Source organism: Bombina bombina, chromosome 3 (assembly GCF_027579735.1).
Source record: "Bombina bombina isolate aBomBom1 chromosome 3, aBomBom1.pri, whole genome shotgun sequence".
NCBI lineage: Eukaryota > Metazoa > Chordata > Amphibia > Anura > Bombinatoridae > Bombina > Bombina bombina.
In genome coordinates, this window is record NC_069501.1 from 1059853210 (window position 1) to 1059867912 (window position 14703).

The 14703-nt window shown below is 40.7% G+C and overlaps 1 protein-coding gene across 1 annotated transcript in view; it reads right to left on the reverse strand.

The window, feature by feature from the left end:
- The window catches only part of ESPL1 (extra spindle pole bodies like 1, separase), an 810416-nt gene that overhangs the window by 667348 nt on the left and 128365 nt on the right, over nt 1-14703 (reverse strand). Inside the window, exons 5-6 of the mRNA XM_053708312.1 lie at nt 7725-7845; nt 7495-7631 (exon numbers count right to left, since the gene is read on the reverse strand). Coding sequence (XP_053564287.1) covers nt 7495-7631; nt 7725-7845 — 258 coding nt within the window. The remainder of the gene's footprint in view (nt 1-7494; nt 7632-7724; nt 7846-14703) is intronic.

Genomic DNA, 14703 nt, shown 5'->3' on the forward strand with positions numbered 1-14703 from the left:
AAACAGGTGTATAATATGTATTAATACTTTCCCCTTCTGGTGAACCGCAGCCGTCCCACAGTCTCTCCCAAGGTCTGTGTGAATATATCAGGTGTGCTAGCTGGAGGCGCTGGTTCAGCTTGTATCAGTCGTTGGTATCTTCCTTTCCTTTCCTTACTCAGTTGTATAAGTAGTGTATATTGCAGGTTACCGGCTCCTTCCCAATATGAAAATACAATATCACAGATTCAGTAAAAAAAGTTTGTCTTTATTTGGCTCAATGCAAAAGCGTTTCAACGGTCCCAGCCGTCTTTCTCAAGAGCAATAAAAGTGCTTTACAAACCAAAGCATACCTTTCCGCTGCACAGGCGGCCTTTAATTGTATTTAAAGGCCGCCTGTGCAGCGGAAAGGTATGCTTTGGTTTGTAAAGCACTTTTATTGCTCTTGAGAAAGACGGCTGGGACCGTTGAAACGCTTTTGCGTTGAGCCAAATAAAGACAAACTTTTTTTACTGAATCTGTGATATTGTCTTTTCATATTGGGAAGGAGCCGGTAACCTGCAATATACACTACTTATACAACTGAGGAAGGAAAGGAAAGGAAGATACCAACGACTGATACAAGCTGAACCAGCGCCTCCAGCTAGCAAACCTAGCTTAAGTGATTTAAGCTTGTCCATAATTTCATCCAATGGAGCTGTGTGAATGGCCTCTTCCAGAGACTCAAACCAGAATGCTGCAGCAGCAGTGACAGGTGCAATGCATGCAAGGGGCTGCAAGATAAAACCTTGTTGAACAAACATTTTCTTAAGGTAACAACCTAATTTTTTATCCATTGGATCCGAAAAAGCACAACTATCCTCCACCGGGATAGTGGTACGCTTAGCTAAAGTAGAAACTGCTCCCTCCACCTTAGGGACCGTCTGCCATAAGTCCCGTGTAGTGGCGTCTATTGGAAACATTTTCCTAAATATAGGAGGTGGGGAAAAGGGCACACCGTGTCTATCCCACTCCTTGCTAATAATTTCTGTAAGCCTTTTAGGTATAGGAAAAACGTCAGTACACACCGGCACCGCATAGTATCTATCCAGCCTACACAATTTCTCTGGAATTGCAACTGTGTTACAGTCATTCAGAGCAGCTAATACCTCCCCAATCAATACACGGAGGTTCACAAGCTTAAATTTAAAATTAGAGATCTCTGAATCCGGTTTCCCTGGATCAGATCCGTCACCCACAGAATGAAGCTCTCCGTCCTCATGTTCTGCAAACTGTGACGCAGTATCAGACATGACTCTCACAGCACCAGCGCGCTCTGTCCTAATCCCAGAGCTATCGCGCTTGCCTCTAAATTCTGGCAATCTAGATAATACTTCTGACATGGTATTATTCATGATTGTAGCCATGTCCTGTAAAGTGATTGCTATGGGCGTCTCTGATGTACTTGGCGCCATATTAGCACGCGCCCCCTGAGCGGGAGGCGAAGGTACTGACACGTGAGGAGAGTTAGTCGGCATAAGTTCCCCCTCGTCGTCTGGTGATAATTCTTTTATAGATAAAGACTGACCTTTATTATTTAAAGTGAAATCAATACATTTAGTACACATATTCCTATGGGGTTCCACACTGGCTTTCAAACATAATGAACAAATAGATTCATCTGTGTCAGACATGTTTAAACAGACTAGCAATGAGACTAGCAAGCTTGGAAAACACTTTAAAACAGGTTTACAAGCAATATAAAAACCGCTACTGCGCCTTTAAGAAGCACAAAACCTGTCTCAAGTTGAAATAACAATGAACCAAATCAGTTATACCAACCAAATTTTCACAGTAAATGTATTAAGCTAGCAGAGCATTGCACCCACTTGCAAATGGATGATTAACCCCTTAATACCCAAAACGGATAAACAATAGAGAAAAAAACGTTTTTAACACAGTCAAACACACTGTCACAGGTCTGCTGTGACTGATTACCTCCCTCAATATGACTTTTGAAGTCCCTTGAGCTCTCTAGAGACGTCCTGGATCATGCAGGAAGAAGCAGGAAGACTGAGTCTGAATTTTTACTGCGCAAAAAAGCGCTAAAATAGGCCCCTCCCACTCATTATTACAACAGTGGGAAGCCTCAGTTAACTGTTTCTATGCAGAAATTAAGTCAGCCATGTGGAAACAATTATGCCCCAATAAGTTTTATCACCACTGTACCTTAAAAAACGATTAAACATGCCAGCAAACGTTTTAAAACATCTTTTTTTAAAGAGTATGTATCTCTATTGATAAGCCTGATACCAGTCGCTTCCACTGCATTTAAGGCTTTACTACATTACTTCAGTATTAGCAGCATTTTCTTAGTCAAATTCCATTCCTTAGAAAATTATTTTACTGCACATACATTAATAAGCCTGATACCAGTCGCTTTCACTGCATTTAAGGCTTTACTTACATTACTTCGGTATCAGCAGCATTTTCTTAGTCGATTCCATTCCTTAGAAAAATATTTTACTGCACATACCTTAGTTGCAGGAGACCCCGCATGCCATTCCCTTTCTGAAGTTACCCCACTCCTCAGAATGTGTGAGAACAGCCAGTGGATCTTAGTTACTTCTGCTAAGATCATAGAAAACGCAGGCTGATTCTTCTTCCAAATACTGCCTGAGAAAAAACAGCACACTCCGGTGCCATTTAAAAATAACAAACTTTTGATTGAAGAAATAATTAAGTATAAAACACCAGAGTCCTCTCACAACCTCCATCTATGTTGATTGGATATGACATGTGAGGGGAGGAGCTATATAGCAGCTCTGCTGTGGGTGATCCTCTTGCAACTTCCTGATGGGAAGGGAATATATCCCACAAGTAATGGATGATCCGTGGACTGGATACACTTAACAAGAGAAATCAGTGCATTTGGTACACATTCTTAAAGGGGGTTCCACAATGGCTTCTAAACATAATGAACAATGAGTTTCCTCTATGTCAGACATGTTTAAACAGACTAGTAATGAGATCAGCAAGCTTGGAAAACACTTTAATAACTGAACAAGCAAAAAATAAAAACGGTACTGTGCCTTTAAGAGAAAAAACAATCACAGAAACTGCTAAAACAGTGAAAAAAGCAGTAAATCTTACGAAATTTTTACAGTGTGTATAATAGGCTGAAAGAGCATTGCACCCACTTGCAAATGGATGATTAACCCCTTAGTTTCAAAACCGGATCAAAAAAACGATATAAACGTTTTTAAACAGTCACAACAAACTGCCACAGCTCTACTGTGGCCCTACCTGCCCATACAACGACTTTGGAAGGCACAAAACCCCTTAGAGAGGTCCTATATGTTCAGGGGACTCCTTCAGGGAAAAAGCCACGTTACGTGGCGAAACATGTCAGGGACGTTAGGGCAATGGTGAGGAGTCCTAGGAGCTCCTGTGTTTTTAGCAAGCCTTAAGCTACCGATTCAATTACTGTAGTCTTTTTCACTCAATTTATTCGAAGTCTACTGAGAGCTAGGAATGGTTCAATATTTACATTTGATCCGGCTAGCCAAGTGTCACTGACAATCATGTTGTACTAATTAACCTAGCACCCGAGAACGCTGGAGAGCATATTACTCTCCCAGACAGTTAACGGTTACAGCTGTAAATTTAGTCAGTATACCTAATATCACGGATTACATGTATGTACCAAACTGTGATTTATATAAGCATATCAATTTTTTAGAAAATTAGCCGCAAATGTCAGTATACGCTAATGCATAAACAGTCACGAATGTGCAGTTAGGTCGTTGCAACATTATTTAAGATTGAAACTATTAGACACAAGTGTGTGTAAAAAGATAGACACAGCTAACCTCTTACAAAACTGAGCAGGCAAATAAGATCCTGTGAATCACTATTACATGACAGGACATAAGCTACTGTGATTTTTATTAAAACTCTCTAGACCGAAATTTGTATAAGAGTGTAAAAACTGAGACACAGTTAACCTTTCAGACAACTGAATAAACACAGTACACTGATAAACTGCATTGTATAATTTATAAGAGGGTTGAAGCTGGTAATATACCTAATTTAACGACAAATTATATTGCTTAAATTGAGATATATACAAGTTTATTACACACTATAAGCAGCGAATACAGGCACAGTCTAATGCTAAAACACTCTGCTGAATTATTAATATATAACAGAGCAAATGAGAAATATTTGGATTGTGTTATGCATGTAAGAGTGACACTAGTACACGCTAATACACAAACAGTCTTGCGAACCACTAATACTTAACAGTGTATTTGAAACACTGCATCAATATTTAATAATTTGACTGAAATAGGTATACGCGTGGGAACAAATATTTAGTTTATGTTTGATATGCTAGTGGGTGTGACATCAGCACACACTAATACATAAACAGTCTTGTGCATTATTATTATACAACAGTGTAGTTGAGACACTGTTTCATTATTTAATACTCAGACTGAAACACATACATATGTGGGAAGAGAGATACAATCAACCTCTCAGACAATCGAGCGAAGAAAGACTATATTTTTATAACTGCTCTTTCTCTGTAGGTGGTTAAACCTGGTAATATATCCAACTTAACCGGTAACATTTACACTCAATTTAAGGTATACATAACTATAGTATACACAAACAACAGCGAATAGTTAGCAGGTTAATTAACTGCAACCCAAATTATATATTATATATAGGAGTATTTGCAGAAGTAATTCAAGTATTCTGAACAGTGACACGACATAGCCAAATAGACTACAATCGGTACATAAGTGTGTTTTTAAAGTTTTTTCCTATTTTATTTTCGAACCCCAATAAAAGTTAAATTTTAATTATAGTTAAGTGTATGTCTCTTCCATTCTTGGATTTCATTTTTTGATCTCTCGTTATTAAAATGACTCAATAAGTGACCTGTGAGTGCTTCCAAGTGTATTCTTTTCCTTTCTTGCTCCAGAAATCAGTATTATACACATAGCACCAAATCTAGCCACACAGTTGGCTGACAACACAAAGGCCCCACTAGTTGGCCAGTCATTTAAATAAAACAGGTCCTATTTATACCTGTAGTGCCATTGGTAATCCCCTTTTTTCACAGACTCCTTCAGGGAAGCTGGATGTCTCAAGCTGCAAAAACTAATGGAAAATAGGCCCCTCTCAACCTGTACTCACAGTGAGAGGGCCTTAAAAAACTATCCCTAGGCAAAATCTAGTCAGCCATGTGGAAAAACTGGGCCCCAGAATAAAGTTTTATCACCAATATGAAACGTTTATACACCTCAAGCAAACGTTATATCTATTCAGTAATGAGAGTAAATAATAAAAATATTACCCTTTACAGCAAGCATGATATCAGTCGTTAATAAAACACTGTAATCAGGCTTACCTTAAATAAATCCGGTATTGTCAGCATTTTCTAGCTTATCATTTCTCTACAAAAAATTTAAACTGCACATACCTCAGAGCAGGAGACCCTGCACGCTATTCCCCCAGCTAAAGTTACCCATCTCTTCAGTTATGTGTGAGAACAGCAATGGATCTTAGTTACAACCTGCTAAGATCATCAAAGACCACAGGCAGACTCTTCTTCAACTTTCTGCCTGAGGCTAAAATAGTACAACTCCGGTACCATTTGAAAATAAACTTTTGATTGAAGATAAACTACATTAATGCACCACATCTCTCTAGCTGCTTCCCTTGTCGAGAGCTGCAAGAGAATGACTGGGAGGTGGCAGTTAGGGGAGGAGCTATATAGACAGCTCTGCTGTGGGTGATCCTCTTGCAGCTTCCTGTTGGGAAGGAGAATATCCCACAAGTAATGGATGAATCCGTGGACTGGATACACCTTACAAGAGAAAAAAAAGTTTAAGAACTTTAACTAGAAGCATTTTTGCTTATGGAAGTATATTGCAAAAATGCTTCTATTTTAAACTGAAATGCACCCATGTACATTTCAATTTTTACATTTTCATCCCTTTAATGTTCTGCAAGATAGCATGCAAGATATAAATAACATACTTTATATGGAGAGGAGAAACCTACACACTAAAATAAACTTGCAAGATAAAAAGAGAAAAGGGGGGGAAAAAATGTAATCGCTCAAATTTTTTAGTATTACTTTTTCATTAAACCAAAACTGTATTGTATTTTCCTCTACCATATTTACCTTTAAAAAAAGGAACAAAAAAACTCTCTTGCATATTGAACAGCACCACATGCATGAAAAAGGTAAGCTATTGTTTATTTTGAAGCTAACAATAAGTGCATGTTTATTTATAAATTTGTCCTTAAAACCCATGATTTTTCTTTTGAGATTCAGATAGAAGTAAATTGAAACGTTTAAAACTATATGCCCTAATATAAAATTTCCTTTGTAATCTTGATATTGCTTGTTGATGGAGCAGCAATGCACTACTGGGTGTTGGCTGAATACATCAGGTGAGCCAATGAAAAGAGGCATATATGTTCCGCCACCAATTAGCAGACATCTCCCAGTAATGCATCTCTGTTCCTGAGCCTACAAGGTATTCTTTTCAGCAAAGTATACCAAAAGAATGAAGCAAAATTAGAGAACAGCTAATTTGAAAGTTGTTTTTTTTTAAATTACAGGCTCTATCTGAATCATGAGAAAAATTTTGGGTTTCAAATCCCCTTAAGGCTGAATGCTCACTGGTTGATAAAGCAGTAGACATGGATCTGGATTTGCACAGATATATGTGTTGCACTTTACAAATAAATTTGACGCAGAGAAGCAGAGAATGCCAGAGACCACAGATATTTTCACCATTCTTCTAGTGAATGAATGCCAAAATGCATGTTTAATAGGGAGAACGATACACAGAGAGGACTCTCTCAGGAACGAACAAAAGCTCAGTAGCTTGTTCTTTGGTGGATCGCCACCTGGGAGCAGCCTCTTTTAGCCCAAATTGTGCTTCTCAGAGAACTTTCAGTCTGATCACACCTAAAAAGTGAAGGTCAAGCCCCAAAATATCTGTGGGCCTCGTCAGTAAGGTGTAGCCACATCCCTCTAGGTACATTGGGCAGGGAGTCCATGTCTGGGCCCTCATCAACCTTAGGGTGGCTTTCCCAAGGGTCATAATAAAAGTTCCGCCAAACAATAAGCAGATCTCCCACTGCTCTAAAGGAGTTCAAGTGACATGCCTCACCCACAAAAACCATGCAGATTTAGTACACCATAATTTGAGCTTATTTTAGACTAAGTATAACTTTAAATGAATTTATAGGCAAAATTGAGTAAAAACTGTTGAACCTTATGGTTTCCTTTTGTCTCTAATGGATTAGGATGCATAGCTATAAAGGGTCCTCAACTTTGATAAAGCTATACTTCTTGGGGAACTCTACAGAAACAATCCCTAATTGTCAGTTTGCCACTTAACACCATATGTCACTTCATCAAAATCTCAATGCAGTGACAAGTTACACTTTAAATTAAACGGCATTATTAGGAACTTTGCTTAGCGCCATATGTTTGTAACTTACCCTTTCTACAGCCAGTTCTGGATCTGGCCCACAGCCCTTCATTGCAAGCCGCTCACAAAGTGGAGATACAAGGTCAGAAGCTTCTTGGTATCTCTTCTGACTGAAAAACCAGTAGGCTAAGTTGTGTACACAAGATGCTGTCAGTGAATAGACAACATTTTACAAAAGTTAGTGCATGGAACAGGTTTATTTTATTTAAAAAAAAAAAAATACAGGGCATTGGTAAAGACCTGTTATAGTCAGAAACTCAGTCACATCTTGATCAGGGAGAGTCTCAAGAAAGCTCAGCACCCTGGAGATTGCATGTTTGCAGGACTCAAGCAACAGCTCCAAACCATCACATCCTGTGTCCTGAAAAACAAAGCTGGAAATGTATGCACAAGTATATTGGCTAAACTAAGCATTTTTGTTACTACTACTTGATATATATATTTCTTTCATGTAATTGGCAAGAGTTCATGAGCTTGTGACGTATGGGATATACAATCCTACCAGGAGGGGCAAAGTTTCCCAAACCTCAAAATGTTTATAAATACACCCCTCACCACACCCACAATTCAGCTTTACAAACTTTGCCTCCTATGGAGGTGGTGAAGTAAGTTTGTGCTTGATTTTTCTTGTATGATAAGCGCTTCTCAGCATTTTGAAGCCCAACTCCTCTCAGAGTACAGTGTTTGTTAGAGGGGTGACTATCGCCTATTGATTTTATTGTTTTCCTTGCGGGAAATCTTTTCAAAGGATCTCTGTTATCGGTCGTAGGGACTCCTACCTCCCTTTTCAGATCGACAATATACTCTTATATACCATTACCTCTGCTGATACTTTTTCAGTACTGGTTTGGCTATCTGCTTTATGTGGATGGGTGTCTTTCGGTAAGTATGTTTTAATTATTTAAGACACTCTCAGCTATGGTTAGGCACTTTATGTATTAAAGTTTTAAATATATGTATTTTACTTATATTTGCCATGGAGTCAGGTCTATGTATATTTCCTTTTGCAGACTGTCAGTTTCAGTTTGGGAAGCATGTTTTAGGAAGTAATTTTTCTTACCTGGGGTATAGCCCTTTTTTTCAAATTGATTGTTTTGCTTCAAATTTTGCGGGCAAAATTAGGCTTACGGGGTCGCAAAATGCTGTTATTTATTGCGTCATTCTTGGCGCGAGAAGTTTTTTGCGCAAAGGAACTTCTTTGATGACGCAAGTTAGTCATTTCCAGCGTCTTAGTTGATGCCAGGTTTCCTTGCACAAGATTGCGTCTGTTATGACGAGAGTTGCGTCATTTCCGGATGTTGTTGGCTCCAAAAAAAAAATTCAACTTCCTTTTGCGTTGTACGTCATACTTGGCGCCAGCAAATTTAGTTTATTTCTCACCCCACTTCCTATATGCCTTTCGCCTTCTATATGTTCAAAGGGCTATGCTGTTTGCATTTCTTCCCATTCATGAAACTGCCATATAAGGAAATTGTAAATGTTGCTTTAATGTTTTTTCTTTTACATTTTGCAAGATGTCTCAATCTGATCCTGTCTCAGAAGCAACTGTTGGAACCCTGCTGTCTGATCACAATTCTACCAAAGCTAAGTGTATCTGTTGTAAGTTAGCTGAGAATATATCTCCAACTGTAGTATGTAACAGTTGTCATGATAAGCTTTTGCACGCAGAAAACGTTTCCATCAGTACTAGTACAGTTTCTGTTGTTCCTTCAACATCTAATGTACACGATATCCCTGTTGATATGAAAAATTATATTGCTGATATAGAAAAGGCTTTGTCTGCTATTCCGTCTACTAATAAACGTAAAAGGTCTTAAAACTTCTCATAAATCTGATGAGGATATCTCTGATTCAGAAGATCCTACCTCAGACATTATTGACACTGACAAATCTACTTATCTTTTCAAGATTGAGTATATTCGTTCCTTGTTAAAAAAAAAGTGTTGGTTATTTTGGATATTGAGGAGTCTAGTCCTCTTGATATCAAAACTAGTAAACGTTTAAATTCTGTTTATAAACCACCTGTGGTTATTCCTGAGGTTTTTCCAGTTCCTGATGCTATTTCTGATTTGATTGCTAAGGAATGGATTAAGCATGGTACTTCTTTCATTCCTTATTCTAGGCTTAAAAGGTTGTAGCCTTTGCCAGCAGCAAGATTAGAGTTTTTGGAAAAAGTCCCCAAAGTTGATGGCGCTATTTCTACTCTTGCCAAACGTACTACTATTCCCATGGAAGACTTCTTATCTAAGGAAAACTTATTTATATTCTGGCTATATTCTCAGGCCTGCCATTTCTAAGGGTGATGTTGCGGCTGCATCAACCTTTTGGTTGGATAGCTTAGCGCAACAGGACCATTGTTCGTTAGCTTCAACATTCCAATCATTTTATCTGTGATGCTATTTCTGATATCATCAAAATTGATCTTAAATCTATGTATTTAGCTATTTTAGCTATAAGAGCTTTATGGCTCAAATCTTGGAATGCTGACATGGTTATTAAGTCTAGATTACTATCTCTTTCTTTCCAAGAAAACAATTTATTTGGTTCTCAGTTGGATTCAATTATTTCAACTATCACTGAGGGGGGGGGGAGTTTTTTTGCCTCAGGATAAGAGATCTAAGGGTAAATCTAAAGCTTCTAATCATTTTTGTTCTTTTCAACAGAATAAGGAACAGAAAACCAATCCTTCCCCTAAAAGCTCTGGTTCCAATTGAAAACCTTCAAGTTGGAATAAATCCAAGCCTTTTAAGAAACCAAAGCCAACCCCCAAGTCTGCATGAAGGTACGGCCCTCGATCCAGTTCAGCTGGTGGGGGGCAGATTGAAAATTATTCCAAGACATTTGGGCAGATTCTGTTCAAAAACAGAATTTATGCTTACCTGATAAATTTCTCTCTTGTGGTGTATCCAGTCCACGGGTTCATCCTTTACTTGTGGGATATTCTCCTTTCCAACAGGAAGTGGCAAAGAGAGCACACAGCAGAGCTGTCCATATAGCTCCCCCTCTAGCTCCACCCCCCAGTCACTCGACCGAAGGTTAGGAAGAAAAAGGAGAAACCATAGGGTGCAGTGGTGACTGTAGTTTAAACAAAAAATCTACCTGACTTAATAGCCAGGGCGCGCCGTGGACTGGATACACCACAAGAGAAAGAAATTTATCAGGTAAGCATAAATTCTGTTTTCTCTTGCAAGGTGTATCCAGTCCACGGGTTCATCCTTTACTTGTGGGATACCAATACCAAAGCTTTAGGACACGGATGAAGGGAGGGTACAAGACAGGTACCTTAAACGGAAGGCACCACTGCTTGTAAAACCTGTCTCCCAAAAATAGCCTCCGAAGAAGCAAAAGTATCGAATTTGGAAAATTTGGAAAAAGTATGCAGCGAAGACCAAGTCGCTGCCTTACAAATCTGTTCAACAGAAGCCTCATTTTTAAAAGCCCATGTGGAAGCCACTGCTCTGGTAGAATGAGCAGTAATTGTTTCGGGAGGCTGCTGGCTAGCAGTCTCATAGGCCAAACGGATGATGCTTTTCAGCCAAAAGGAAAGAGGTAGCAGTCGCCTTCTGACCTCTCCTCTTACCAGAATAGATAACAAACAATGAAGTGGTTTATCTGAAATCCTTAGTTGCTTGTAAATAGAACTTTAAAGCACGAACCACATCAAGATTGTGTAACAGACGTTCCTTCTTTGAAGAAGGATTAGGACAAAGAGAAGGAACAAAAATTTCCTGGTTAATATTCTTATTAGACACAACCTTAGGAAGAAAACCGGGTTTGGTACGCAAAAATACCTTATCTGCATGGAAAACCAGGTAAGATGAATCACACTGTAAAGCAGATAATTCTGAAACTCTTCGAGCAGAAGAAATAGCTACCAAAAACAAAAAACTTTCCAAGATAAAAGCTTAATATCTATGGAATGTAAAGGTTCAAACAGAACCCCTTGCAGAACTGAAAGAACTAAATTCAGACTCCATGGCGGAGCCACAGGTCTATAAACAGGCTTGATTCTGACTAAAGCCTGAGTAAACGCTTGAACGTCTGGTACCTCCACCAGACATTTGTGCAAAAGAATAGACAAAGCAGATATCTGTCCTTTTAAGGAACTAGCTGACAATCCTTTCTCCAATCCATCTTGGAGAAAGGACAATATCCTGGGAATCCTAATCTTACTCCATGAGTAACCCTTGGATTCGCACCAACAAAGATATTTTTGCCAAATCTTATGGTAGATTTTCCTGGTGACAGGCTTTCTAGCCTGAATCAGGGTATCAATAACCGACTCAGAGAAACCACGCTTTGATAGAATTAGGCGTTCAATCTCCAAGCAGTCAGGCGCAGAGAAATTAGATTTGGATGTTTGAAAGGACCTTGTATTAGAAGGTCCTGTCTCATTGGCAGTGTCCATGGTGGAACAGATGACATGTCCACTAGGTCTGCATACCAGGTCCTGCGTGGCCACGCAGGCGCTATTAGAATCACTGACGCCCTCTCCTGCTTGATTCTGGCAACCAGACGAGGAAGGAGAGGAAACGGTGGAAAAACATAGGCCAGATTGAAGGACCAAGGCGCTGCTAGAGCATCTATCAGCACCGCCTGGGGATCTCGGGACCTGGACCAGTAAAGAGGAAGCTTGGTGTTAAAACGGGACGCCATCAGATCCAACTCTGGAGTGCCCCATAGCTGCGACAGCTGGGCAAATACCTCCGGGTGGAGTTCCCACTCCCCCGGGTGAAAAGTCTGACAACTTAGAAAATCCGCCTCCCAGTTGTCTACTCCTGGGATGTGAATTGCTGAGAGATGGCAAGAGTGATCCTCCGCCCACCTGATTATTTTGGTTACTTCCATCATTGCTCCCCCTTGATGATTGACGTAAGCTACAGTCGTGATGTTGTCCGACTGAAATCTGATGAATTTGGCCGCAGCTAGCTGAGGCCATGCCTGAAGCGCGTTGAATATCGGCCTCAGTTCCAGAATGTTTATCGGGAGAAGAGCTTCTCCCCGAGACCAAAAGCCCTGAGCTTTCAGGGAGTCCCAGACTGCACCCCAGCCCAACAGACTGGCCTCGGTCGTTACGATGATCCACTCTGGTCTGCAGAACCACATTCCCTGAGACAGGTGATCCTGAGACAACCACCAGAGAAGAGAATCTCTGGTCCCCTGGTCCAACTGTATTTGAGGAGACAAATCTGCATAATCCCCATTCCACTGTTTGAGCATGCATAGTTGCAGTGGTCTGAGGTGTATCCGTGCAAAAGGGACTATGTCCATTGCCGCTACCATTAGTACGATTGTCTCCATGCACTGAGCTACAGATGGCCGAGGAATGGAATGAAGAGCTCGGCAAGTAGTTAAGAGTTTGAACTTTCTGACCTCCGTCAGAAATATTTTAATTTCTACCGAGTCTATTAGGGTTCCTAGGAAGGGAACTCTTGTGAGGGGGGAGAGAGAACTCTTTTTGATAATCACCTTCCACCCGTGAGACCTTAGAAAGGCCACTACAATTTCCGTGTGAGACTTGGCTCTTTGGAAAGTCGACGCCTGAATTAAGATGTTGTCTAGATAAGGCGCCACTGCTATGCCCCGCGGTCTTAGCACCGCCAGGAGGGACCCTAGCACCTTTGTGAAAATTCTGGGAGCAGTGGCCAACCCGAAAGGAAGAGCCACAAACTGATAATGCTTGTCCAGAAAGGCGAACCTGAGAAACTGGCGATGATCTTTGTGGATAAGAATATGCAGATACGCATCCTTTAGATCCATGGTAGTCATATATTGACCCTCCTGGATCATTGGTAAGATTGTCCGAATGGTCTCCATCTTGAATGATGGGACTCTGAGGAATTTGTTTAGAATTTTGAGATCCAGGATTGGTCTGAAAGTTCCTTCTTTCTTGGGAACCACAAACAGGTTTGTGTAAAAACCCAGCCCTTGTTCCGCAATTGGAACTGGGTGGATCACTCCCATTGTATGTAGGTCTTCTACACAGCGTAAGAACGCCTCTTTCTTTGTCTGGTCTGTAGAGAAACGAGAAATGTGGAACCTTCCCCTTGGAGGGGAGTCCTTGAATTCTAGAAAATATCCCTGGGATACAATCTCTAAGGCCCAGGGATCGTGTACGTCTCTTGCCCAGGCCTGAGCGAAGAGAGAGAGTCTGCCCCCTACTAGATCCGGTCCCGGATCTGGGGCTACCCCATCATGCTGTCTTGGAGGCAGCTGTAGGCTTCTTGGCCTGCTTACCCTTGTTCCAGCCCTGGTAAGGCTTCCAGGCTGGCCTGGGTTGTGAAGCGTTACCCTCTTGCTTTGTAGCAGGGGAGGATGAGGCGAGGCCGCTCCTGAAACTCCGAAAGGAACGAAAATTATTTTGTTTGTTCTTTATCTTAAAGGACTTGTCCTGAGGGAGAGCATGGCCTTTTCCCCCAGTGATTTCTGAAATAATCTCTTTCAATTCAGGCCCGAAGAGGGTCTTTCCTTTGAAAGGGATGTTCAAGAGTTTGGCTTTTGACGACACATCGACCGACCAGGACTTTAGCCATAACGCCCTGCGCGCTAAAATGGCGAAACCTGAATTCTTTGCCGCTAACTTAGTTAGTTGGAAAGTGGCATCTGTGATAAAAGAATTAGCCAGCTTAAGAGCCTTAATTCCGTCCATAATGTCCTCATATGAGGTCTCCGTCTGGAGCGCATCTTCCAGCACCTCGAACCAGAAAGCAGCTGCAGTAGTTACAGGAACAATGCACGCAATAGGTTGGAGAATAAAACCTTGTTGAACAAAAATTTTCTTAAGTAAACCCTCAAATTTTTTATCCATAGGGTCTTTAAAAGTACAACTGTTTTCAATTGGTATGGTTGTGCGTTTAGCAAGAGAAGAAACAGCCCCCTCCACCTTAGGGACCGTCTGCCACGAGTCCCACATGGGGTCAGATATGGGGAACATTTTCTTCAAAACAGGAGGGGGAATAAACGGAATACCTGGTCTATCCCACTCCCTAGTAACGATATCCGCAATCCTCTTAGGGACCGGGAACACATCAGTGTAAACAGGAACTTCTAGGTACTTGTCCATTTTACACAATTTCTCTGGAACCACCAAAGGGTCGCAGTCATCCAGAGTAACTAATACCTCCCTGAGCAATAAGCAGAGGTGTTCTAGTTTAAATTTAAAAGCCAACGTATCTGAGTCTGTCTGAGGAGCAACCTTTCCCGAATCGGAAATCTCTCC